Here is a 25,010-nt window from a genome sequence, read left to right as displayed (position 1 = left end):
TAGTTTTCGCTAGATCTTTTAGCGAATTAAGGCGTAGTAAGTACAATGGATTCGTTACACGATTTTTGTCCACCGAAATATTGTGAATGGTTTATCCCTCGGTGTTGTGAAACAACCCAGTTGAGGCGACGCAGGTTGGTTGACTGACAAGCGAATGTTCATTTCTGACCGTGAGGATTTTTGGATCTTCATTAATATTACTACATAAATAAAAAAGGTGTTTAGAGTATTTAAACACGCACGCGCACACTAATTTGCTCCGTTTTTGTATATTCCTAGTTGAAAAATTACTGATAAAACAAAAATGTAGTCCATTAAAGCCGATATACGAATTGAAACGTGTTAATTACAAATATTTTGGTAATCATTTTATGAGAAAATGGAATCACATATTGCGAGGTGTGCTATGATTGGCAGTAAACCAGTGCTTATGATTGGCCGAATACTGCAAGGGAAATGTAACGCCTCTTACCATATTTGGAACATCAGGTTCCAAAGCAATTGTGGTGACAGGTACGCCCACCTCACTTGCGTATCCATTTGGGCGGTCTTAGTTATATCATACCACCAACTGACGTAGATTTATGAGGGTGTGGTTACAGTAGGCATTTCAGGCAGGTCTGGGTAAGCATTCGACATTAGATATTAGATACATTTATTCCGACATTTTACTTGTCTAATACATGCATGGGCAACGTACAACACAGAAAAACACGCATTTGCGCCACATGATCCCTTTAATAGTGTGTTCACACCAAACGCGAATGAAGCGTTAAGCGCAAGTGAATCACATGTTAAGTCAATGCAACGACGCGACGACCTAGTTGCGGCGCGAATGACGCGAGTTTAGCGTTCGGTTGATTCTCGCGAGTTGAAAAATCTGAGCTTTGGCGAAAATTCGCGCCGCGTTAACCAATCAGGAGCTTGCTCTAGTAGGGCCATAAGAGCGAGCGGCAGAAGCCCCTCCCATGACGCGAATTTCACGCGCGAATGATGCGAGAAAACTCAAAATGTTCAAGCGTCCAACTACACGCGAATAGCGCCATTTACCGCGTTTGGTGTGTGAACACTATATAATCATTTAATTAATTAGCCTAAGAATTGTTATCCACAACTCTAACATGAAACAAATGATATGTCCTTCTGTCACTCTGAAATCAAAATAAACAACACATAGATCTGTATCATCTCAATGTCAAAACCTTTTTGCATGGCCAATTGGTGTATTTTTAACGCTTGGTTTAAACTAATTTTAACTTCAGCATAGACATGTTTAGACTGTGAACATAAACACTCTGTTGAAGGCTGACAGTTAAACAGCCAACATCCTTCATCACATAGATGTGATATTATGAAAGTTCCAACGCCACTGATTACCAACATTATAGATGACTAAATGTAAATGTGGATGAAATCCATCTAGACCGTCTATTTGCCTTCTCTTGGGATTATTAAGTGTAGAAAATTAGTACCTGAGAACCAAACTGGTCTCAATAACTTCCGATAAATGTAAACATATGTAATCGTAAAGATTTAAATTCAGTCACAAACCCCTAAATGTGTAAGTTATTGCTAAATAAATAAATTAATACACAAGACATGACTGAATTGAAGTATGTTGCTATTAAAAAAGTTGCTTTTACATTTTAAAAGTGTATATATTAATGACATACAGAACTTTGTAAACAAACATTTAGTGAAATGTCCAGCACACACTGTGCTGTGGAGAAGGGGGTGGTGTTCAAGTTTGTCTGTCTACATGGATGATTCACCACTTGCAAACTAGACGATTAGTAATTCAGCACTGGCTGGATAACTGGACCCTGCCCAATAGAGGAACACCAACACATTCTGCCTTCATATAAACATGAGTGTTCCCACAGCAGTTGAAAGGAAACAGAAAATCAGTAGACAGTATACTAGCATCATTCATTTGGTAGAAGATCTCCTGTGACTGCATAATTTTTCTGCATCATTCATTTTTTTTAAATAACTGAGATGGCCAAATATTTGTCCTTTTTTATACTGTTTACTTGTGCGTCCGTCAGCTGTTCAAATCCAAGTAAGTATCTTTCTATCAACTTAAATATTTGTTATATTTAATAAATATAGTGTGCGCACTGTCATGTTTAAATAGTTTTTTTTTCTCACTGGGTTATATTGACACTGTGAATAATTAACCCATTTTTAAAAGAAGTTAACCTAAATTAACTTTGTGCTTGTTTTTATATATAGTCTAACAAAAATGTTACTCTTCCATAAATAAAGACGTTTATTTTTGTAAAACCAACACTATTCTCTATCCAGGAAGCTGTCAGGATCGTTGTGGACAAGGCTACTATAAAGGAAGTTTATGCCAATGTGATTATGAGTGTCTGGGACTTAATGAATGCTGTTCAGACTTTGAAGACATCTGCACCACAAGTAGGTTTCTTATGAATCCTCATCTGGGTTGTTTTGTTATTAGTATTGCTATGGACAGCTCTATTGATCAAAATAAAAAAAATCTTTTTTAGACACTCTGGCATTAATGTAAGCTACATTACCTTTTTTTCTGATGACAGGGAACTCATGCAAAGGACGCTGTGGGGAGCCATTTAACAGAGGCAATCCATGTCACTGTGATATTGAGTGTACCGCATTTAATCAATGCTGTTCTGATTATGAGAGCCTGTGTTTGACGGAGGGTAAGAATATAAACTAAACAAACTATCTGGGTGTACCGTAACAACTAATGGCTGGAAAACACTACAAGACTTACACTTACACTTGCTTTCTTTTTGAAAGTTTCAGATAGAAACATTAACTGATCAAATCTGCAGACTGGCACAGACTTTCTGCAACAAGTCGAGACTGAAAATCTGAGCACAAGTCTTGTAGTGTATTTTAGCCTTAAAGCACAATGCTTGTCTAACAGCATTCACGATCTCACTTATCTTGTGGAAATATATAACCTACATAATATGATATATGCATTGTTTATTACTTATCATATATTAATAACATTTTATAACCACATTAACATCATTAACACATATGATATTGGTTTTCTGTCAACAGTTTTGATGTTTTAATGTAAAGCACCTATCCATTGGTTTCCATGCATGCATGAGGTTAATTTAGCTTTAATCTTCACCTGATCTTAAATTTGACATCTGTGAGGCTATAACAGACATAAAGCCAAGAAGCACAGTCACCCCTGCACGAAGGATCTCTAGCTTATGCCTAACCTTAACAACTAAAAAACGCAGGTATAATTACTAAAGCTTTGCCACGACTCACAAATAACAATCTTAATTTAATGTACTTGTTCATTTTTGTTGTACATTTTATACACATAACCTTGGTTTTTGGTAGAATCCTCCAACGAAGATATGTCCGACTATGAAGAAGAAAGTAAGTCTTTTTCTTCATTTCTCAAAATCCTTTTTTAGTATGAGTAAACAGAGATTATGGAAAATGACAATGTAATTGCAATTAAGGGCAGAATTGATCAGTTATGACAGCTGAATTTCATGAATTTAACATGAGCACATACCGTGAAGAAAAAAATCAGCCCAGAATTGGTTGCCATGCCATTCCAAGTTCTTTTGAGACAACTGACGAAAAGTTTCCATTTTTAGATGAACTATGCCTGTAATACTGCACATGTGCCAATCATAATAATGGCCGTTTGTGTATAATTTTTATATTTTTCTACCAACAATCACCTTTTTTGGCATAATTTACTTACATTTACAGTATATTGAGTTAAAATTTATTTTAAGCGGACGCAATAGATTTAGAATTGTGTTCATGTTGAGCAGTTATGTTGGATACATTTGTTGTATATCCGAAACTCCCTAAACAGTACTTGTTGATTTTTTTTATTAATAAATATATAAATAATTGCTTAAATGATTAACTTCTTCATCAAACAGTTGCCCCTCCTGAGACAACCCCATCTGAAGTAGAGTATTCAACAAGCACAGTATTGCCAGAGCGTCCAACAACCATATTTTCATCACAGGGTACAACAACTATAATTTCAACAGAGAATTCAACTATCACAGTAACAACAAAAAGTCCTACAATCACTGTACCTACGGAGGAACCTACAAGTACTGTACCTACAGAGGAACCTATAGCCACCGTAACAGACAGTCCTACAAGTACTGTACATACAGAGGAACCTACAGCCACCGTAACAGACAGTCCTACAAGTACTGTACCTACAGAGGAACCTATAGCCACCGTAACAGACAGTCCTACAAGTACTGTACCTACAGAGGAACCTACAGCCACTGTAACAGACAGTCCTACAAGTACTGTACCTACAGAGGAACCTATAGCCACTGTAACAGACAGTCCTACAAGTACTGTACCTACAGAGGAACCTATAGCCACCGTAACAGACAGTCCTACAAGTACTGTACCTACAGAGGAACCTACAGCCACTGTAACAGACAGTCCTACAAGTACTGTACCTACAGAGGAACCTACAGCCACCGTAACAGACAGTCCTACAAGTACTGTACCTACAGAGGAACCTATAGCCACCGTAACAGACAGTCCTACAAGTACTGTACCTACAGAGGAACCTACAGCCACCGTAACAGACAGTCCTACAAGTACTGTACCTACAGAGGAACCTATAGCCACCGTAACAGACAGTCCTACAAGTACTGTACCTACAGAGGAACCTATAGCCACCGTAACAGACAGTCCTACAAGCACTGTACCTACAGAGGAACCTACAACCACCGTAACATCAGAGAGTCCTACAATCACTGTACCTACAGAGGAACAAACAACCACTGTCACAGAGAGTCCTATAAGCACTGTACCTACAGAGGAACCTACAACCACAGTAACAATAGAGAGTCCTACAAGTACTGTACCCCTAGTGGGTCCAGCAAGTACAATATTGACTCCTTCTACAACCCTTCAAATCAATCCGACAAAAGACAATTTGTACCCAATTGTCTCAATTAAACCATCACAGAAACCAACTAAACCAAGTTCAGTCAATGACAAAATAGATAAAGATTACCAAGCTGGTAAGATTTAAAATTCCAAATACACATTGTGTTTTTACAACTTAACTCACATATCTGTTACATTTAATATTTTGAGAGTTTCTTAAAGGTCCAGTGTGTAATTTTTCGAGGATCAATTTGACAGAAATGCAATTTAATATACATAATAATGTCTTCAGAGGTGTATAAAGACATTACATGATGAATTAAGTTATTACCTTGAATGAGCCTCTTACATGGAATTCGCCATGTTGTTTCTATATTAGCAAACTCACCGCTAGATGCCACTAAATTGTATGAGCTAGACCTTTACAAAGCGATACACTTATTTTTTTCAGATGTTATAATACTATTGGTTTTATAACAGGAAATATGTATATTTATTTTAAAACACTCTTTCAGACAACTATGACACTGATCTCTGCAGTGGGCGTCCCGTCAGCGGTCTGACTACACTAAAAAACGGGACCATGGTTGTATTCAGAGGTCAGTTCCAGATATTTGATACGCTGAATACATCTACCATGTATCTTACTGCTGTGGAATAAGACACGTATTTTTCTCTGCAGGACATTATTTTTGGACACTGGACAAAGACCGAAAACCTGATCCTGCTCGGTTGATCACAAGCGTGTGGGGAATCCCATCTCCCATTGATACCGTTCTCACCCGTTGCAACTGCCAGGGCAAAACCTATTTCTTCAAGGTACTTACCCAGCCAGTACAACAATGCATTTTACTGCACAACACCCCAAAATAACCATGGTGTCAACAATTGTGATCGGATTATGCCTGTGCATATTTCACAGGGAAATAGGTACTGGAGGTTTGAGGATGGCACAATGGATCATGACTTCCCTAGACACATCAGCCAGGGCTTTGGGAAGATCAGTCACATCACAGCTGCTCTATCCATACCCCAGTACAGAAGTCGAAATGAGGCTGTAATCTTCTTCCAAAGAGGTTTGAGTCAACGAATGCACAGATTTGGTCATTTTAACAAGATAACTTTAGTGAAAACATAGTTTAAAGTTTGTAAATACATATTGTGAGCAGACGCAGTTTAACAAAAATATTAAAATGAAAACTTTAAAAAAAAGTTCTTCACAGTGATGCTGATCAGTCTAACCATTTCTTGTATTTCCATAGTCTAAACCTTTTTCCACTGCTATTGTGCACCAAAATAAATATCAGCCTGATAGTAGTCATATAACCATTGTTTTAGTAAATGTATGCACCACAGATGTCCACTGTTGACATGCGTATTGATTTCTGCAGGTGGTCTAGCTCAAAAGTACACCTACCAAGTTACTCCAAGTTGTGGGTCAAAGTCAACGACTTCTTTGTTTACAGTAAGGAATAGATTCACAAGAGATATAGGTAAGGAACCACAAAACAACAATTATAAAACACTATTTATGTTCACATGGCAATTAACGGATCAGTCAGAGAATACTGGGAAATTATTATAGTGTTTGTTTAGACAGAGTTCTCAAGGTTTGTGTGGAGATCAGAGTTTGTGTAAACATGTTTTGTTGAGGCTATCATTGTGAAACCTCTGTTCAGGAAGTACTATACATAGATGACTTTTCTGCAAAAGACTTTTAAAACGCATTTGTTGTTTTAAATGACTGACAGAATTATTAACTCAGACAAGAAAAAAAAAAAAAATTATAAAACGAATCAAAGACTGTATTCTAATTTTGAGCATTCTTATTTTTAGACTCATCTCCGGTGAGAGGGATCAATATCTCTTCAACTTGGAGAGGATTTCCTTCTATAGTGACCTCGGCCATTTCTGTGCGATCGAGGGTTAGAGAAGGATACAAATATTACGTGTTCTCTCAAAGTGAGTGTTGGATCAGTCATTAAAGCTGGTAAAAAGTCCAAGCACCGTTTGCAGTCACATGTAATAAGGGTCTTGGGTGGAGTATGTTTGACCTGAAATATACTTGTAAGGCAGAGTTACAAAGGAAATGTTGTGCTTGTGTTGCTAAAACACATCTGAATGCCTGACTAATGTGTTTCAAAGTTTGATCATATTAATCTGATACTTTGAACACATTCTCAACATTATACACTGCAAATTCGTTGGAAATAATCTCTTCTTGTCTTCCACAGAAAAATACTACAGCATGAAAATGGAAAGGGAAAAACCAGTGATCCTAAAATCTGCTAACGGCCAAAGGGAAAAAACAGCAAACAGCTTCTTCAAATGTCCACAGTCGAACGAAGTTTGATCTCATGTGTAATGAATATAAACTTGATTTCTAGTGATGCACTTCTTGCTGTTTTCTGTGTAGAGAATTTTTTTTTTGTCATCAACGCTAAAGAGACACTGAGAAATGACAGAAGTTTCTTTTAAACGAAATATTTTATTGTACTGATGTAAAATTCTTCAAATAAAAAGATTGTTCACAACCGACGAAAAGAGAACACATGTATTTACTGAATTAAGCCTAGAAAGCAGAACAAAGATCAGGCTGCTTGTCTGAAACCGTGTTAGTTCACATTGCGTTGCTGCAGCTAGTGGAATGGAGATGCTTCATCTGGCAAAACGACCCCTCACACCCGCAACACCTGATCCACCTGGTTCAGAAAAAAAATATTCTGGGGGTTTCTGATAAATCCACATCAATTGGTGAATGTGATGCCTAAGAATGCCTTAATCAGTAAGATGTTAAAAAAATACACAAGCATGGTCTTACGTCGCCTTACGAAATTCCTGGTAGCACGACCGGCAGTCCACTGTCTGCCCGACCCAGTTCTTGCTTTGGGAGGCTGAGTGCTGCTAGTATCTTTGAGAAGCGATGGGATTTTTTTATGCAATATAGAAAATATAAAAAGTTATGTAATAATAAATAAATTATGGAATATGATGATGCGCTACATGTTTCATATTAGCTTTTTCATTACGAATTACCTGCAGAACTAGAGGAAGGTTCCTGGCTAGTGGAGGGCAGGCTGGCCTCATCTAAAGGCTGTGCTGGTTCATCTGCCTCAGCTTGAGACACGGGCTCAAGTGAAGCTTCAGCACTGCTAAATCATACAAACACAACTTAAAATACACCAGTGGTTCCCAAAAATGTTACAATGGTGTACCCTCCAGGGATTTAACACAATTCTGCATACCCCCTCTCTACAGTCACAATTGTGGTCTCAAAATCTGTGGTCTTTAAATCTTTTGAAGACATTTACCTTCATAAAGTAATGATCTTTATCAAAGACAGCATTATTATATAACCAATCATATATATTTGTTAATAAATGACTAACTGCTTAATGAGACGGATGTGCTTGAATTTACTTGCATAACTCTGTGATGTTCGGTTGTATCAAAGAAAGCCTGAGTCTCAAATAATTATCTAAACTCTTGAGGTTTACTTTTCAAAGTATCATGCTTTGTTTCTTAATGTCTGCGCAAAAACGCTGGCTTGCAGTTATGAGAGAGTACTTTTGCACATATAACGCACTGTGGTTTGGGATTTTGGACCTGCCAATATTTATCATCATATTTACGCCTGTTTGATCGTCTTTCTGTGAACTGCTGAACATAAGTTGGCGCTGTAATTTCCGATGCTATCTGTGTCGATGTCAACAGAAGCGGGTGCTGGACTTGCACCTGCAGCCGAAGTGCTGTTGAATGGACACAGGGGGGAAGTCAGAGGACTGTGGATCATCCGAGCTGCTGACACTTAAGTGGAAGCATATTTTTTTATTGGATGTCATTTAACCTTTTATGGTACTACCTGACTACTTTTTTGCTGCGTGTACACTAGAGGGAGCACGTCTTTATATTTAGGTTGTGAGAAAATCATGCCTGGTTGAATGTCAGGTGTGTATAATTAAGTAAGCAGAACATTTCTGCATTTTGTTCACGTACCCCCTCCGTCACCTGGCGGAACCACTGAAATACACCATCTGCTACCAGTTCCATGTCCATTATGATGTTTCAGAAAATTATTAAACATTATTTAGGCTCCATATGACAAGGCGGCTCACCTGTCTCCTGCTGTCTCTATGAACATATAGTCTCTGTCCTCCATGCCACTAGGGCCTGCTGGAGCGCTCAGACCAGGAGTGGAGGTGCTCACCATGGGCACAGACTGAGAAGCGTGTTCGGTCACTTCATAGGTTACAGTCTCTGATAGAAGAGTCACTGAATAAAAACAAGAAGATTTGAACGCAATGTTTAAAGACTGTTATAACTTCTCTCATTTAGCATTAGTTACAAGACAATGTATATTAATACAAATATATATAGCCAACCTGGAGCGGAGATCTGTAGTGGGGTCGTGGGCACGCTGCGACCCCCTGACTCTTCCTCATGAGCGCCAAGGAAAACAGAACTCTCATACATGCCTAAACCTGCAGAAAACACAATCATTTAAAATAACCGACCACCACCTGTAGCACAAAGCACTTCGTGAATGGTAATATTTCTGATGATCAGGGAGGCAGGAAGAGGCTGCTACCTTGTGTAGGCATCTGGCCAAGGTCTGACTGGGTGGAGCTGGTCTGTGGGAGGTCATCTGAAGGGTCAAAGCGGAACCGCGATACACCTGCGACCTGTGGAAAACTTCACAACACCAAGTAGCCAGTCACATGACGAGACCAAAACTCAAACCTACAGACTAACAACAATCTTGAGTTTACTGCTATTGTGGAAAAGACCAGACACGTACTGCATTGCTTCACCAAATCCGTCAGAGCGAGGAGGAAGTAGTGTAGGATTGCTGGGAACCATCCTATCATCCTCCTCGAAGAAATGCTGCTGCTAGGAGTTAAACAGAAAAGATGACAAGGTAATGAAAGACATCAGGCATTGACGCTTGGGTTCAAACGCGCATCACAAACCGTTAAAACTTACTCCACTACTGGCCATTCCAGGTGTAAGGTGAAGGCCTCGCCCCACTGACTGACGGCGAACTGGGAGACGCTGCAGACACATGTAGAGTTATGTTTTAAAAGCTCACAATAGACAATGCTTAATAAAAAAAAACATTTAAAGAATAACACATAACGCAGTGCACATAGCTTTTGCACACACCTGGACTTGAGCAGGTGGTAACAAATCTTGAGCAGACGTGCCTAAGATGTTAGGCCGAGATGGCAGAGAGTGCTGCGGCCTCCTGGGTGATTGTGGCAGTCGGGGGGCCGAGCTGGTGACAGGTGGGTCTGCTGCAAAGGCCTCCAATGAGCCCGTTTCAACTGAGGTGCGACATGCAGGTATAAATTAAATAAATAAAAACTGTTTATAACATCTACTTTTACATGTACTGTATAAGACTACAAGATATTAAAGAAAAACGTGATTCATTAACTTGCTAAACAAACTCAATATACAATTCAATAATGCTCAGAAATCAATTTTATATTCAAATACATTTTAAATTGTAAATTAACCAATATAGGCAATACATTTTTTTCAGGGAAAGGAAAGACCCCTCTGTATCACCAATTTTTCTGCTATCTGCATCAACCTTAAACTGACTTTTTGAAGTAGTAAAATAATTTAGTTGTAAGTTTGTGTAAACTTAAATATTTTAAACATTTGATATCTTGCATCCTTAGTATTATATCAAGAAAAAAATATATAATTTGTTTTTGCAATATCTTTCAGCATTATACTGTTTTGATAATATCATGCCAGATTTTTTAGTTACTCATTTCAAATTTAATGTTTTTTGTAAAAAGGAAACTACTCATATTAAAATAGGCTTTTACCCTTAATAGCAAGTGGAAAACGTTATTTTAAAATGAATGCAATAATATATTAGCTGTGAAGGTAGACATTACTAAACACTCTTTCAGACAGCAATAGTAAAGTTACAGTGACTTACAGCTGGCAGTCTGAGAATCTGCCAAACGATGGGTGGAGTCTGTAGCTCCGAGACTTTCCTCGGTCTCAGTTCCTGGATCTGTGGGATCTGGACCCTGATGAGACAGAAGTGTATGGAGAAAAATGGGCACAGTTAAGAAACAATTCTGCTTCATTGCCTCATAATATGTAGACAGCAACAATGACCAATGTGCTCTGTGGAAAAATCTCTCGCCAAATAAAGCAAGAGAGGAGATTCCATACTTGCAAAACTCTGCATGTTGTACCAGCTAGTCACAACATTGCATAACAGCAAGCTGAGCCTAGATCATTTAAAACTGCTGGCATGGGAAACACGTACTATCCAAAAGTAGGAGTTTAAGCTGAATTCTTACTACTAGGGGGTTTGGAATATGTTGGGGTCTGTGTGTGTACCTCTGTGTCATCGCCCTCGTAGGCATCATCGCCATCTCGACTGCCACTCCCTTCATTGCTCTCCTCTCCCTCTTCCCCAATACCATCATCCTCCTCGTCATCATCCTCTTCCTCCTCCTCTTCCTCATCCTCCTCTCCATAATCCTAAGGGAGGCAAAAAATGTGGGTGAACAAACCTGACATTTTCAGTACAAGAGAAACGTGTAACCGAGGCATCTTTGTGCTACAAAATTCACTGTGGTATTACTACATACAGGCTCTTCTTCCTCCTCCTCTTCCTCCTCCTCCTCTGATTCTTCGTGGTCTTCCTCGCTGTCTGTGTCACTACCAATGACTATGACGTGATGCTCTGGCCCCTCCGGGCTTCGATGGCTCTCAAAGGTATGTGGCAGAAGTTGATCTCCAGGAACAGACTGAGATGGTCCTGGCATCTCCTCCATCATCTCCAAAGTATAGCTCTCCAACTCCTTTATACAGGAAAAATCACCACAATTTCAAATTTGGCTGGTCATGTCTCATTAAGGAGTTATTTTAACACATGTTATTTTAAGTACAAAAAGGAAGTTTTTATATACATCTTCCTGGCATTACCTGTTCAGCTTCAAGGGCGTCTTGGCTCTCCCCTGGTACAACGCTCTCATTCTCGGTGCCGTCCTCAGTCAAGCCCTCTTCCTGAAGAAGAAGAAATACAATGTCAGAAAGCCTCAATACGTTTTTGATATGCATTGATGCATGTGCAGAATAACTTTAAAACTAGGGCTGGGCAAGTGAACACGTTATCATCGCATTAATTAATGCCAACAAGTATTTTCTCGTGCATTAATGCAGTTTTTTATAAGTATTATTTTATTTCCAAAGTCTATTGCTGACTGGTTCGGAAATGTACAGACAGACAAACCATGGGCCACAGAAGGGGTGGGATGTTGATCGGTACTGGCTTGGGATGGGCAAAATAGTGTTTACGGTGGTTTACGCTGCACGCAGCACTTTGGGAGCGGACTGTACCACAAGTAAGGTATAGCAATTGCAAGTTCACATTTTGTTATTTTAAATACATTCACAGGCAAACCTCTTTAAAAATGGATCCTCTGTCTCTTACATATGTGCAATGTTAGCATGATGTGTTTATGTTTTTTTAACCGTTTCTCTGAAGGCTTTGAGGGTTCAGTCAGGGAAGGATTGACAGTGTGATATGATTGCCAGGCAGCTCTGCTAACACGAGCACATTGCAAAATCTTAGAGAAAATAACCACAGCTCTTTCCTAAAAGCTGCACATGTTAAGCAAACAAGGCATAATGTGTGTGTGCAATTACTGCCTGTCAGTTGAGTTTGTAGCAAAACATTTTGCAGTGTTTACTTATTGTTAATTCATTAAAATAGAAGTTTAATTTGTTTCATAAAGTACAAGATGATTTTTATAATGCCTACATTTTTTTGCGTTTTTAAGGTGAATAAAATACTTTTTTCTATATATTTCATCATTGAGGATTTATTTTAGGAAAAGTCTAAAAATCGTGTCTGGTCTCAATCTCTTGGGATAAGTGTCTCGTCACACCCCTAAGGTACAAAACAGCAACAATAACGAATTGTGTTCTGCTTGTATTGTATTGTCGAGAGATTCAGAGCGCAAACTACTAAACTGAGTTCTCTTTCACTTCTTCTTACTCTGAAACGGACAAATAAACACAAAATTACTGTATTCCCTTATTAGCAAGGGTCCGTAAAAAAGTAGTCCGTTTTATAAACGTTAACAGCTGGGAAACAAAACGGACGCGTAACATTATATTAGATCCGTGTAGTGTGCTCTTAAAGGGGCAGGAGAATAATAGAGATACCGGTTTATAGGTTCACCAAAACAACAGAGGACGGGTCCAAAACATTCACTTATATTAAGGGAATTGTGTTTTCCTTATATGTATTGTTAAGATTAAGAAAAAGGAGCATACAATAATTTGGTTGTTAAAGATGTGCTTTAAATACACTTTAAATACAGTACACTTTACACTCTTTGTTGAAAGAGAGTTTATGTATAAGCAATAAAATCATTAATCATAACTTGTTTTTCTATATCAAACTAGACAGAACGTTAATGGCCTGGCAGTGGCAGATAGCTTAGTTTTATATTTAATTTGATTATATTAATGTTTAATTTGAGATTTACAATAAATATTTTAAGTTAAAATTGTTAATGCTACTCTGTAAAGGAAATACTGATGTAAAAAAGCACATTATTTGTTTAAAGTGTTTGCAAACCAAATCTTATTGCACTTTTGTTCATATAGCAGTACTTTTAAAAGAAAAGATCACAAAACACTACTTTTGAATTCATTATTGAATTTTACGCTTAATGCGGTTAGTCGTGATTTATCACAGAAAAGTAATGAGATTAATCGCGATTAACAATTTAATCGTTGCCCGGCACTAATTCAAACTAATCACAGCGTACTCCACAAACAAACATCAGAGTCTATGACTATGTGTGCTCACCTCTAGGCCGACTCTATGGATGCGGACCCTCTTGCACATTGGGGTGTCATTGGGTTCATCCTGGGACTGTGTGTCAGCTGACATAGTCTCTTGCTCCTCTTCACGAGGACGTTTGGTCAAGGTGTTACTGGGAGAAGCGGTCACTACAAAAAAAGAGATGCCAAAATGTAAACAGGATAGTTCACCCAAAAATGAAAATTCTTTCTCATTCCAAAACCTGGATGACTTTCTTGTGCAGAGCACAAAAGATTTTTCACAGAAATTTGGTAACCAAACAACATTGGCCCAATTTACTTCATTTGTATGAACACAAAAGATGATATTTTGAGAAATGTCTCTGTGACACTGTCTTCCGTGGATCACAAAATCACATAGATCTTGAACAAATTCTGACAGAATTGATTACCTGCACTGGAACTGCTTGTACTAGCCGCCGCACTCCAGAGACCCGTGGATGTTGATAGAGGCCTATCTAACTGGGAGACCGGTATCATAACAGCTGCTGGCTCGAGGGTTGGCGGTTCGGCAGGAGGCTGAGTTTGCTGCTGGGTAGGCTGAATAAATGCAGTGGCTTGGCTTTGCTGTTGAACGTTTAGTAAAGGCTGAGCCAAAGTGGTCTGAACATTAGGGCTGGTTGACCTCACTGAACCGCTCGCACTACCATACACCGTCACATGCTCCATCGGAGCTTCAGATGACTGCATTGCTGCAGGAGCGAAAAGTGAGAGAATGCATGAACATTTACTCTAGATTTTTCAGATTCATGTATTTGACAGTCAACCGACTCACCTTCTTGACTCTCCGCCTGTGTTGTTGGCATAACTGTGGCGGTTGGTGTAGGGGTGGGCAGCGGGGCAGGAGTGATCATGGGTTTGATGCTGGCCCTCGGGGTTGACTTATTCCCAGGGATGGCGGGAGGCTTGCTGGGTGTTGCTGCCAGCGGGGTGGGTTTTATGTTGGCAGTTGGAGGTTCAGAAGTGCTTGTGCTGTAAAAGAGAGAATGTGAGGCGTGTAAATGCTTGGCAGATGCAGTTTTCTTATTTTTCAATAATAAGAAAAATGATGTACCTTCCTCTTTCAGTCACTGGTGTGGTCTTCAGGGAGATCTGTCGCTGTTCTGTTGTCCTTTGCTGTTCCTGGGTCTGTAAAAAGAATAAAAAACAAACACTGCGGCACTTGAAGTTAAGCTGTATGTTTGCAATTGAAAGATCATGATGTTACCTTGCTGGAGCCCTGCTCCGCAGGCTCGTCTCTCTGCTCTCCATGTCTCTCCTGCTGCTCGCGAAGGTCCCGCAGCTCTCTCTCCTGTCTGCTAAAACGTCCCTCGTACTGAGACATTAGTGCGTTGACACGTACCTCCAGCTCCTCTTTTTGTTGCTTTAGCTCCTCAATTTGTTGCTTAAATTCTTCGTTTTCGTTCTGGAGCTGATTCTTCTGATCTGGATAAAGAGGTCAACCACAAAAGAAAACACTGATGAGCATCCAACTATCCTGTGTTTTAAGTTGATGAGAAGCCAAAACCCAAAACAGTGCGGTCGCTTTGTTCTTATTTATTCTGTCTGGATTCTTACTGGTAAGCTGGCAGATCTTCTGCTTTGCCATTAATATAGCCTTCTTGGTCCTCTCCTCCTTTTCACCCAGCTGCTGTCTGAGCCTCTCCTCATGAGAACACTTCTCCTGAATCTCCTGTCTGAGGCGCGTTAGCTCCCCCTGCAGACGAGAGGATTGCTCCTGTGCACTGCGTGCCTCTGCTTCCCGCTCGCTTACTGTCTACATGACACAACATAAAATTCCACTTATAGCAGCAATAACAGCATAAATATTATGTATATTTAATACGAAACGCCTTTAATCCAAAAGCAATACATGTAATGCTCTCACCCTATTGAGGTTCTCCAGCTGGCCTTCGAGTTCCTTTGACCTGTTCTCTGATTGGCTGAGTTCTTGAGCGGATGCTTGCTGGGCTTCTTGATCCTGAGCTGGTGTGGAAGCTGCTGCGGCTACCAGCTGTACAAAACCCAACCAAATTCAACCATAAATCAAACCCCCACACTTTAAACAACGTTCTTTATAACAAACTCTGACATACCTTGTCATATTCAACCTTGAGCTCCTCATACTGAGTTTTATATCGCCGGCCAATCTTCTTGACCTGCGTGATGGTTTTGACTTTCTCTTGAATGTCCAGAGCCTTGGCCTCATGATCCTTCTTTAGATTGTCTCTCTCCAGCATCACCTTCCCAAGGTTCTCCCTTAGGTTCTGTACCTGAGACTGCAGCATGGTCAATGAGCCACTGCTCCTGCAGACAGCAAAATGAAGAGATATGCATAAAACATTAGAATAAAAGGCATTTTGTGCACTTTTGCTGTAGACACAGAGGAACAGTTCCAACCTGCTAGCCTCCGTTTTGAGCCGGGCAGTTTCCTCTGTGAGCTGCTGAATCCGTTTAATGTGCACCTCCCTCTCAGAATGGAGGCGCTTGTACTCCTCTGGGTCGGTGTCTTTCTGCTGGCTCACCAGATGCTGCAGAGCAGATGAAAGAATCAGTAGTTGTCCGAAATCCATTGTAGTTGTCATAAATGACAAAGGCAAACCTCTCAGGGTATACAGACGCTTCTGACCTGAGTACGAGCTTTCCAACGTTTGATGTCCTCTTCCAGAAGCTTCTTCTCTGCCTGCAAGACGCCGCTCTTCTCACTCAGCTCTGTGATGGACTCTTGCATGGGTGCGATGTCTGACTCCAGTTTCCTCATCTGTGAACCAAAACAGGAAATGATTTGTGATCAAATATAAGCAAATGCACATTACAAAGTGTCTTGACCAAATAAAAAGACTGAGATCAAATATATCCACCCAGTCTTGCCTTAGCTTGAGTCTCCTCCAGTTCCTGCACAAGCTTCTCCTTCTCTTCTCTCAGCATCTTATTGGTTTCCATGAGCACGTTCATGGTCTCAGTCTTCTTCATTAGCTCATCATGCTGAGCCAATGTCTTAGCAGTTACCTTTAGACAAATAACAATTAGAAATATTTTTAAATACAAACAAACTTTTTTTTAACTGTCCATTTAAAATCTGCCATGAATCAAGGCATCCATTCTGACCTGCATCTTGTCTCTCTCAGCATTCATGTTCTCTTGCAGGTCCTTCAGCTCTCTTTCCAGATGCTCCACTCTCAGCCTGTGCCTCAGACTCTCCCCCTGAGCCATCTCGAACCGAGACTCTGCGATCTCCTTCTCTCGCCGCACAAACCTGCAAAGAGAGGCAGTAGAAATGAGTGAACTACCTTGAACGAGAAAGCAATGAAAGACTATGAAATATCTTGAAGAAAAACGTAAAGAAAAAAAACTTAAAAACATTTCATTTGAATCCCTTTCCTGTGTGTTCCTCGTATTCGTTTCCTTTCTTAGGCATTATATGAATAAAGACAAAGCAATGACATAGGCAAGGGTGCTGAGGTGGACTAAAGGAAACAGATGCTCACCTGAGGATCTCCAGGAGCTGTTCCTGAGACTTGCCCTCCTCAGTGAGCGAGATGTTAAGGGGACTCTCATTGGCTGCTCTCTGTAGCTGACTGGCCATCTGTCCACTCAGACTCTGAATCTGCTCGTGGAGGAGGGCGTTCTGTCTTTGTAAATCCTCACAGCGAGACTCTAACTTGCACTGTTCCTCCTGACACAGAGAGTGAAGAAACACGTGTGAAAAAATACATTTATTCTCCATTGGAACCTGAAGTACTTTTTTTTTGGCGCATATTTGTGGCACTATTCCTGTGCACGTACCTTTAGAATCTTCTCTTGCTCCTCCCAGGAGATACGAGCCTCCAGCAGCTGCGCGCTGGTGCTCTGGTTCTTCTCCTCCAGCTGTTGTTTGAGAAGAGAAACCTGCAGAGCTTGAGCTTTGGCAGCCTGCAGGGCCTCCACATCAGCCGCGTGCAGCAACATCTCCTGCTCGTACTTATCCTGGGCCTCGGCTGCCAGTTTGGCCTGCTCCTGACTGTCCAGGATGGCCTGCTGCTCTTGGGCGGCAGAAATGGACACTCTCTCCAAGACACTCTGGTGCTCTGCCTGCAGGCTGCTCAGAGTCTTTTTCAGCTCGCTCAGCTGAGATTAAGAACAGATATGAGTGAGTCAATATATAAAATCAACCTGAATGTTAAAAGATCAAAGCTTTGGTGAGAGTTCGATACCTCCTGCTCCACGGCAGCGACAGCTTTGTTCCTCTCCTCCTCCAAGCTCTGCTTCTCCTTATCCACCTCCATGAGTTTTTGTTCCAGTTGCTTGTACTGTTCTCGAGTCGCCTCCACCTGGCTTTGAACAGATGCGCGGACCTGCTCAGTTACCTGAGAACAAGGACACCAAAAATAAATACCTTTAATATTAAAACAAAATAAACATTTCTATTAATAATTTAGGCAAGTATGAATATTTTGAGCTTAATATTTAGTTTCTCTCAGAAACATTGTATTATGAACAATACATGTACAGTGACTGTAGTTTCACGTTAAAGTGCATACTCCACCTAAAATGAAGATTCTGTAATCATTTACTCTTGTCATTTCAAACATGTTTGACTTTCTTCCGCAGAACTCAAAAAATATATTTTGAAGAATGCTGTTACCCTGGCCCCAATTGACTTGTATTGGTTTGTGTCTGAACAATATAAGTGAATGGGTGCTGGTGCTGCTGTTTGGTTACCAACTTTCTTTAAAATAGTTTCCTTGGTATATTTTTGCAGAACAAAGGAAGTCATACAGGTTTAAAATGACAAGAGGGTGAGTAAATGTGAGCAAATTGTCATGTTTGAGTCAACGATCACTTATATTAATAAAAAAAGGATAGGAAGTCATAATGGTTTCCTCTCACCTGTTTTTCTTTATCGAGAGATTCCTCCAGGTTCAGACACATGGCTTTGTACTGTTCCATACTGGCAGTAGTGTTTTTCAGTCGCTCTGTGAGCTCATCAGCCAATTTCCCTGCCTGATTCACCTGGGCACGCAGAGACTCCACCTCACTCTCTCCACTATGGAAACCTGGAGGAGGTCATTCACAAAATGAGTTGCCTTCAAACCCCTTGTTTGTATCAGATTTTGCCTCAAAACAAACCTGAAATAAGTTTGTAGATTACATGTGGGCATCATGTCTCACCTGTGTGCGCTGTGGGTGACATAAGTCGGCCATCACCGCTACTCATCTGCACCCTCAGGTTGTCCAGCTCCAGTTGGGCGGCAGTAAGCTGTTCTCTGGTCCTCTGGTACTGAGCTGTTTGCGTTTCCAGCTGTTTCCTAGCATCCATCACCTGCATCTGTGTGCAGGAGGGACAGCAAAGGGAAGGAACTTGTGAGCCAAGGTACATAGAGAACACAAGAGGACAGAAGATGAGTCAAGAGAGACAGCTGCTCACATCTTGATTGCGTGCGAGCAGGTGTTTCTGTGCCACTTCATTCTCAAGTCTCTTCTGCAGTTGAGTGATCTCTCTTTCCTGCTTCTCGATCTGGCCCGTCATACGCTGCCTGACTTCAGTCTCCGAGCGCTCCAGAGTTGTCTACAATGTAAAAAAACTTTGAATATCTCCTTAAAATGGTGAGAACATTCGATTAGTTGTTCCATCAATCCGTTCATCACCTGTATTGACTTAAGGTTGGTCAGCAGCAAGCTCTGGCCATGCTGTTGGGCCTGAATAGACTCTTTCTCCTGTGTCAGTCTGATCTCAACCATCTTCAACATGTCTCTCTCTTTGCGCAGGTTCTCTGCTTCAGGCTGAAAGATGCACGAATCGTTTTAGATAGAATGAACAACCATTAGAAACCAAAACACCAATTCACCAGACATACCTCAGCAAGGGCACGTTTCTCAGATGCAACACGCAGATCTTGAGTGAGGGTATGTATGGTCTGTTGGTTCTGCTGGATCGTTGCATTCTGTTTCTGGGTCTTCTCATTTAGAGTGGCTATCTCCTTTCGGTACCCCTCCACGTTATCCTGGAGCATCTCATATCTGCCATACACAACACGTATAATGTTCATCAAGTCAAGATTCTACTTTTAGATAAGCTTGAGGATCACATAAGCAGGATGAAATCTCTAAACACACCGTTTGGAGGTGAACTCTAGCTGCGTGGCAATTTTGGTGTTTTCAGAGCGCAATTCAGTCACTTTGTCCTGTAGTTTTTCACTTAGCTCGGCCAAAGACTTCTCAGCCTCATTTTTTTCCTTCTTATACCCCACGAAGACTTCTTGCAGCTGCCCAAAGGTATAAAAGCGTAGATTAAGGTATAGTTCAATAAAAATTTTAATTCTGTCATCATTTCCTTACCCTCTTGTCATTTCAAACCAGTACGACGGTTTCTTCCGCAGAACACAATAGGGGATATTTTGAAGAAAGTTGGTAACCGAACGACCCTGGCACCAATTCACTTCTATTGAGTGCACACAAAACCAATGCAAGTGAATGGGAGCTGTTCGGTTAACAACATTCTTCAGAAAGAAAGTCATTCAGGTTTGAAATTACAAGAGGGTGGGTCAATGATGACAGAATGTACATTCTTTGGGTGAATTATCACTATAAGCGTTATTCTTGCAAAGCCAGAAATCTAAACTTGAATAATTTGCATTTACACACTAAATGCATCTGTAAAAGTTTAAAATTGTGTTTACATGTAGGTTACAGTTAACAATCCAAAAACATAAATTACAAATCAGCGGATGTCCTGCTTTGAATGGCCCACCTGCTTCAGGGCAGCCTTGGCCTCTACAGACTCTGTGGACTCGATCGCCGTTGCAACCAGTGTTGTAGGGGTGGCAGTAGTGGGTGTGACAGCTGGAGATCGACGTGGGGTGGAGGTCAGCATGAGCTCCTCAGTAACAGCACCTGTTCAATATTTAATTTTTTTAATAAACTTAAGAACTCACAGGACACAGACACAGTAGTGCCGTTTCATGATGCATGAGCACATGTGACCTCACCTAGCTGTGGGAAGGTGACACCGGTGGCCTGGGACAGCAGCATGCGGAACATGTCCCTCTGTCGTGCAACGGCATCGACCTTCTGCAGGTCTTGAGCTCTCTTTTCCTTTAACTGCTCCAACTCGCACTGAAGCTCCTCTAGATATTTCTCCACCTCGTTGCATCTGAGCACACAAATGCATGCTCTCAATATCATGCTCATGCACAAGGCTTCATCTGACCCATGAATAGTTTCGTATGCTTACTTCATGATGTCTCCCTCCAGCTCGTCTTTCTCCTTTGCATCGCTGAGGTCTCGGAGGGCCACTAGGAGGCGCTGGTTCTGCTGCTGGAGCTCTTGGACGCTGCGGAAGGTGACCAGATGCTGGGATATCACCTCGGACGTACTGCTCACATCAGCCGGACAAACATCATCCTTCTCGCGCATGACATGATTCCCACGTGCCTCCTCCAGCTCGATTAGGAGAACCCGAACCTGGGATGATATACAGATTGTATATCAAAATGTGACGCTGCAGAGGTAAAAAAACTAAGATGCACATGTATAATCCTCACCTGCTGAGCCGTATCAGCCAGCTGCACCTCAAGTCTCTGGTTGTCTCTTTTCAGCACAGAAGAACTTTTGTTGGCTTCATCCGCCTCCTTCTGCAAGCGGTGGACTTCCTGAATAATCAAAGAATGTTTGTTTTTAAAGCTACGTGTGGGCAAAGCAGACAACATTCAACAGACTCATTACGACAGTGTCAGTAGCTTATTTCTTTCTCACCGCCACAGCTTGCTCAAGTTTAGCAGAGAGAGAAGACACAGTCTTCTGCAAGCGCTCATGTTCCTCCCTCTGTCTCTTGAGAATGGGCGCCTTGGCTTCCATCTCCTGAACGATATCATCCAAGTACTTGTGCAGACGCTTGTTCTCTAGCTTCTCCCGCTGCAACTGCTCTTGCGCCTCAACGTAAGCTGTATATATCTACACAAACAGACAGAAATGTTATGTGTTGCAGAGACTTTTATTTTGTGCAATTACAAATAAAGAAGCACTTTAAACATTAAAAGGTAAAATATAATTCTGTTCCAGAAAAATAATAATAAAATGTTGAATTTTAAATGAACATTTTACATTATGGCATTACTCAATTTCAGGGATGGCTCAGTACCTCTGTGAGTTTCATGCCTGGTTTGATGATTTTGGCTACCGCTGCTGCGGTGGGGGACATGGTGGTCACCAGCTCCTCTGTGAGACGTGAAGAAGCTCCTGAAACAACCACACAAATAATAATAAAATACTATTACAAAAACATTTTGGGCAGATGATGTCCAAAGCACTTTTGTCAGAAAGTCATGTGATGGAGCGGCGATCCAAACCTCTGTGTTTGGCATCAGATAGCAGCTCGTTAGCATTGTCCAACTCTTTCTCCTGGCTGCTGATTTTTTCTTTCAGCTGAGCAATTTCCTTGTTCTTACACTCTTCCAGCTCAGCCATCTTCACCTCCAGAGCTTTGTGTGCTGTCCACAGCAGACAACACATTGCCACAAACATGAGAAAACACGAGCATGATAGTAAAAATAATGATCTTACATTATATCCTGCATCTACACTATGGAGATTGTTCGATTCCTTGTGAATGTTTTTAAACATCATAGAACCGATTCTTACCCTCTCCAGCCTCTTTAAAAAGCTTTTGAAGTGCCTCCACAGCTTTGCTGAGCTCCTCACCCTTGGCCTCAGCATCAGCCGCCGCTCCCTTTAAATAATCAACACAGAATTCAAGAGATTTTTGCATTCTTATGATTAAATTCAAATATAAAACATGCTATCTTTATCCACATATCATGCACTTTAAATTTCCTAAGACAGGCAACATTTACCTTATACAAATTTGAGAGCTTGATATTTGCATTGATTTCATTGCTGAACTTCTCCTCCAAACTGGCTTGTTGATCATTTGCCTACAAATAAGTCCAACAAATTATTAAAAATATATAAAACCAACTCAAAATTATGTTGGTAACTCTTACAGAGGCTTTCAAAACTAACCTCTCTTAGCTTGAAGATCATTTCCTCTGCTTGCTTCTGAAGGTTCTCATTAGACGCCTTCAGGCTTGTCACCTGATCTTGGAGTCGGGTGATCTTAACAGGCATACAAAGATTAACACATGGACTAGCAAATAAAATATATATTTTAAAGTGATAAATAAAATAAGCAGTTAACACAGCAGGATTGTAATGTACCTTTTCATCCTTGTTGTTAAGGCTGCATTGGAGCTCCAGGATCTCGCTGCCCCTCTGCCGCGAGAGAGACAGCAGCTCTTCGCTCTTGGCTTTGAGCTCAGTGTTCAACCAGGTCACTTGACCCTGGAGTAGATCTTTCTCCTGCTCCATTCGCTTCTCTTTGTACTGAATAAATCAAGACAGAATATTTTAAAAACAGCTTTCAAGTTGTCGTGTAAAAATGTTGGAAAATAAAAATAGGTCTGTGGATGATCCTGCTATCGCAAGAAATAGTCTGGATCTTTCGTACCTTGACCGAGACTGCAGAAGCTTCAGATTCATCCAGTTTGAGCTGAAGCTTCATCTTCTCTGCACTGACCTCCATCAGTCTGTCATTAAGACGCTTCAGGTCCTCTAAAAATTTCAGTGACATTATTTTTTTAATCTTGACCAAAGTATTAATATTATTGCTATGCGTAAAACAGTGTTTATAATGCTTAAACAAGAGCTTTAAAAACTTGGCAAATACCGCTTTGGTGTTCCATCTCCTGTGATCTTCTCTCCAAGGTCCGCACGAGCTCTCTCTTCTCCCCCTCCAGCTCATCTTTGACTTTATATAGTTCATTCTACATGAAAAAAACTTAACATTAACAACTTATTTTCACATTAACAAGACACAGAGCCTCTTCTCAAAGTCTACAAATAAATAGGCCTAAATCCATAGCTAACGTTACCTGTTGTGATTCCAGTTTAGCATGGGAAGACGACTGCTCCTTATTTTTCTCTTGTAGATATTTAAGCTCATCCTCTAAAGAAAGACATTTCACAAATTCAAACGAAGTCCGGTTCGGTGTTCGGAAAAGTGGTTTATTTCCCATGTGCTTACCCAGTTTACTATGATCCTCTTTCAGTATATGGTGCTCTTGAGTCTGGGCCACAAACTGAGCCTGGCTCTCTGCGAAATTCTTCTCGATGTCAAAATACTGTTGTTCTTTATGAAACGAGAAAATGGATTACATCAACTAAAATTGTTTTATTATATTAGCCATGTAGCCGATCGTACAGTATAAAAGAAAACATTTTTGTTCAGATTTGTTGTAACAAGCAAGGCTTTCAAATGAACGTGCATTTATTAAGAAAATAACACCAACAGTCAACGTGTCACAAAACGATATTGATGGTTTTGATTTCTAACAATATTTATCGTAAGCCGTCCTACTATCTTCGCTATTGCAGCACAACCTTACCACTATCCACTCGGTATTGTTCTTGGTGTGCCTTTAGACAGTCAATTTCACATTGTTGATCCGCAAGGTACTTCTCTAACTTAGTTTGGACAGTTTTTTGGAGTTTAGAAATTTCCGATCGCTCCAATATTTGCTGCAACACAGCCGCCATTTTTTGTTTCACCGGCTCCTCCTTTTCCGCTGAAAGTGTAACGGTTTATTACTTCTTCTTCTTTATGTTTTATGGCGGATCGCAACCAACTTATTCAGGTGCATACCGCCACCTACTGTACTGGCGTGTGTAATATCAAGTCTTTAGTACTTCAGTGAGAGAGAGAGAGAGAGAGAGAGAGAGAGAGAGAGAGAGAGAGAGAGAGAGAGAGAATTAAAATAATAAAAACAGTCCTATATATTGTGTTTTAACCCTGTAGATTTAAGAAAGTTAACGACGGTTTATTACCATTTCCTATCAAGAAAATAATTCAGCAGGGGGCGCTTCGTGGCTCAGAAAGCGGAATTTGCTAAGGAACACCATAAACATGTCTAAATGTTTTATTTTATAACTCTAGACATTTATACGCAACGTCAATACTTGTTTACAATACAATAATTCCAAGGATAAGCTTGATAAAAAATTATCGCAAAGCGTCTTAAAGAAAATCCACAAACACTTGTGATTGGTCCAGCCCGATAAAGCGCGGAGAAGAGTGTCACCTATGTGTACGAAAATCGAAGTAATGGCTAGTAAACGTGTTGGACCAAAATCGTCATTGTTTGTGCCGGTATAAATGCTGAGGAGTCACATGTGTGTGTATGTTTGGACGCTGAAGTGCAGTTCATACATTTAATTTTTTA

At 40.5% G+C, this 25,010-nt stretch overlaps 2 protein-coding genes across 7 annotated transcripts; one reads left to right on the top strand and one right to left on the bottom strand.

The window, feature by feature from the left end:
- The first annotated feature begins 103 nt into the window (after nt 1–103).
- Nucleotides 104–7,445, top strand: prg4b (proteoglycan 4b). Of its 2 annotated transcripts, XM_079474712.1 has the most exons (12): nt 104–134; nt 1,698–2,062; nt 2,308–2,424; nt 2,565–2,687; nt 3,358–3,396; nt 3,921–5,039; nt 5,421–5,504; nt 5,588–5,724; nt 5,828–5,981; nt 6,297–6,398; nt 6,742–6,867; nt 7,140–7,445. In XM_079474712.1, the coding sequence occupies exons 2-12, from the start codon at nt 1,999–2,001 to the stop codon at nt 7,256–7,258; spliced, it is 2,184 nt and encodes a 727-aa protein (XP_079330838.1). In that variant the 5' UTR covers nt 104–134; nt 1,698–1,998; the 3' UTR covers nt 7,259–7,445. The 2 variants fall into 2 exon arrangements, with proteins under 2 accessions (XP_079330838.1, XP_079330839.1); XM_079474713.1 differs by lacking the exons at nt 104–134; nt 3,358–3,396 and having other exon boundaries at nt 1,787–2,062.
- tprb (translocated promoter region b, nuclear basket protein) lies at nt 7,382–24,363 on the bottom strand. Of its 5 annotated transcripts, none has more exons than XR_013787659.1 (50): nt 24,177–24,363; nt 23,816–23,920; nt 23,664–23,737; nt 23,459–23,555; nt 23,240–23,343; nt 22,951–23,115; nt 22,756–22,848; nt 22,587–22,667; nt 22,375–22,462; nt 22,083–22,223; nt 21,875–21,972; nt 21,490–21,687; nt 21,279–21,386; nt 20,969–21,198; nt 20,724–20,887; nt 20,486–20,628; nt 19,852–20,000; nt 19,593–19,755; nt 19,384–19,518; nt 19,163–19,303; nt 18,907–19,063; nt 18,625–18,791; nt 17,949–18,101; nt 17,542–17,862; nt 17,244–17,431; nt 16,864–17,011; nt 16,627–16,764; nt 16,385–16,516; nt 16,156–16,286; nt 15,852–16,062; nt 15,644–15,769; nt 15,334–15,532; nt 14,984–15,201; nt 14,831–14,904; nt 14,552–14,748; nt 14,169–14,468; nt 13,763–13,905; nt 11,866–11,946; nt 11,529–11,741; nt 11,275–11,418; nt 10,862–10,955; nt 10,069–10,229; nt 9,876–9,957; nt 9,704–9,792; nt 9,494–9,597; nt 9,288–9,386; nt 9,021–9,177; nt 7,942–8,057; nt 7,727–7,816; nt 7,382–7,607 (listed from the first exon to the last, which is right to left on the bottom strand). XR_013787659.1 is itself a non-coding variant. In XM_079474707.1 (50 exons), exons 1-50 carry the CDS (start codon nt 24,325–24,327, stop codon nt 7,564–7,566), a joined length of 7,095 nt encoding a protein of 2,364 aa, XP_079330833.1. In that variant the 5' UTR covers nt 24,328–24,363; the 3' UTR covers nt 7,382–7,563. The 5 variants fall into 5 exon arrangements, 4 of the variants coding, with proteins under 4 accessions (XP_079330833.1, XP_079330834.1, XP_079330835.1 ...); XM_079474707.1 differs by having other exon boundaries at nt 9,704–9,795; nt 9,889–9,957; XM_079474708.1 differs by having other exon boundaries at nt 7,942–8,054; nt 9,704–9,795; nt 9,889–9,957.
- Nucleotides 24,364–25,010: the final 647 nt, after the last annotated feature.

This window comes from Barbatula barbatula (genome assembly GCF_947034865.1).
Source record: "Barbatula barbatula genome assembly, chromosome: 15".
Classification (NCBI taxonomy): Eukaryota; Metazoa; Chordata; class Actinopteri; order Cypriniformes; family Nemacheilidae; genus Barbatula; species Barbatula barbatula.
Note: the sequence above shows the minus strand (reverse complement) of the source record. Positions and strands in the feature narration are given on the sequence as shown.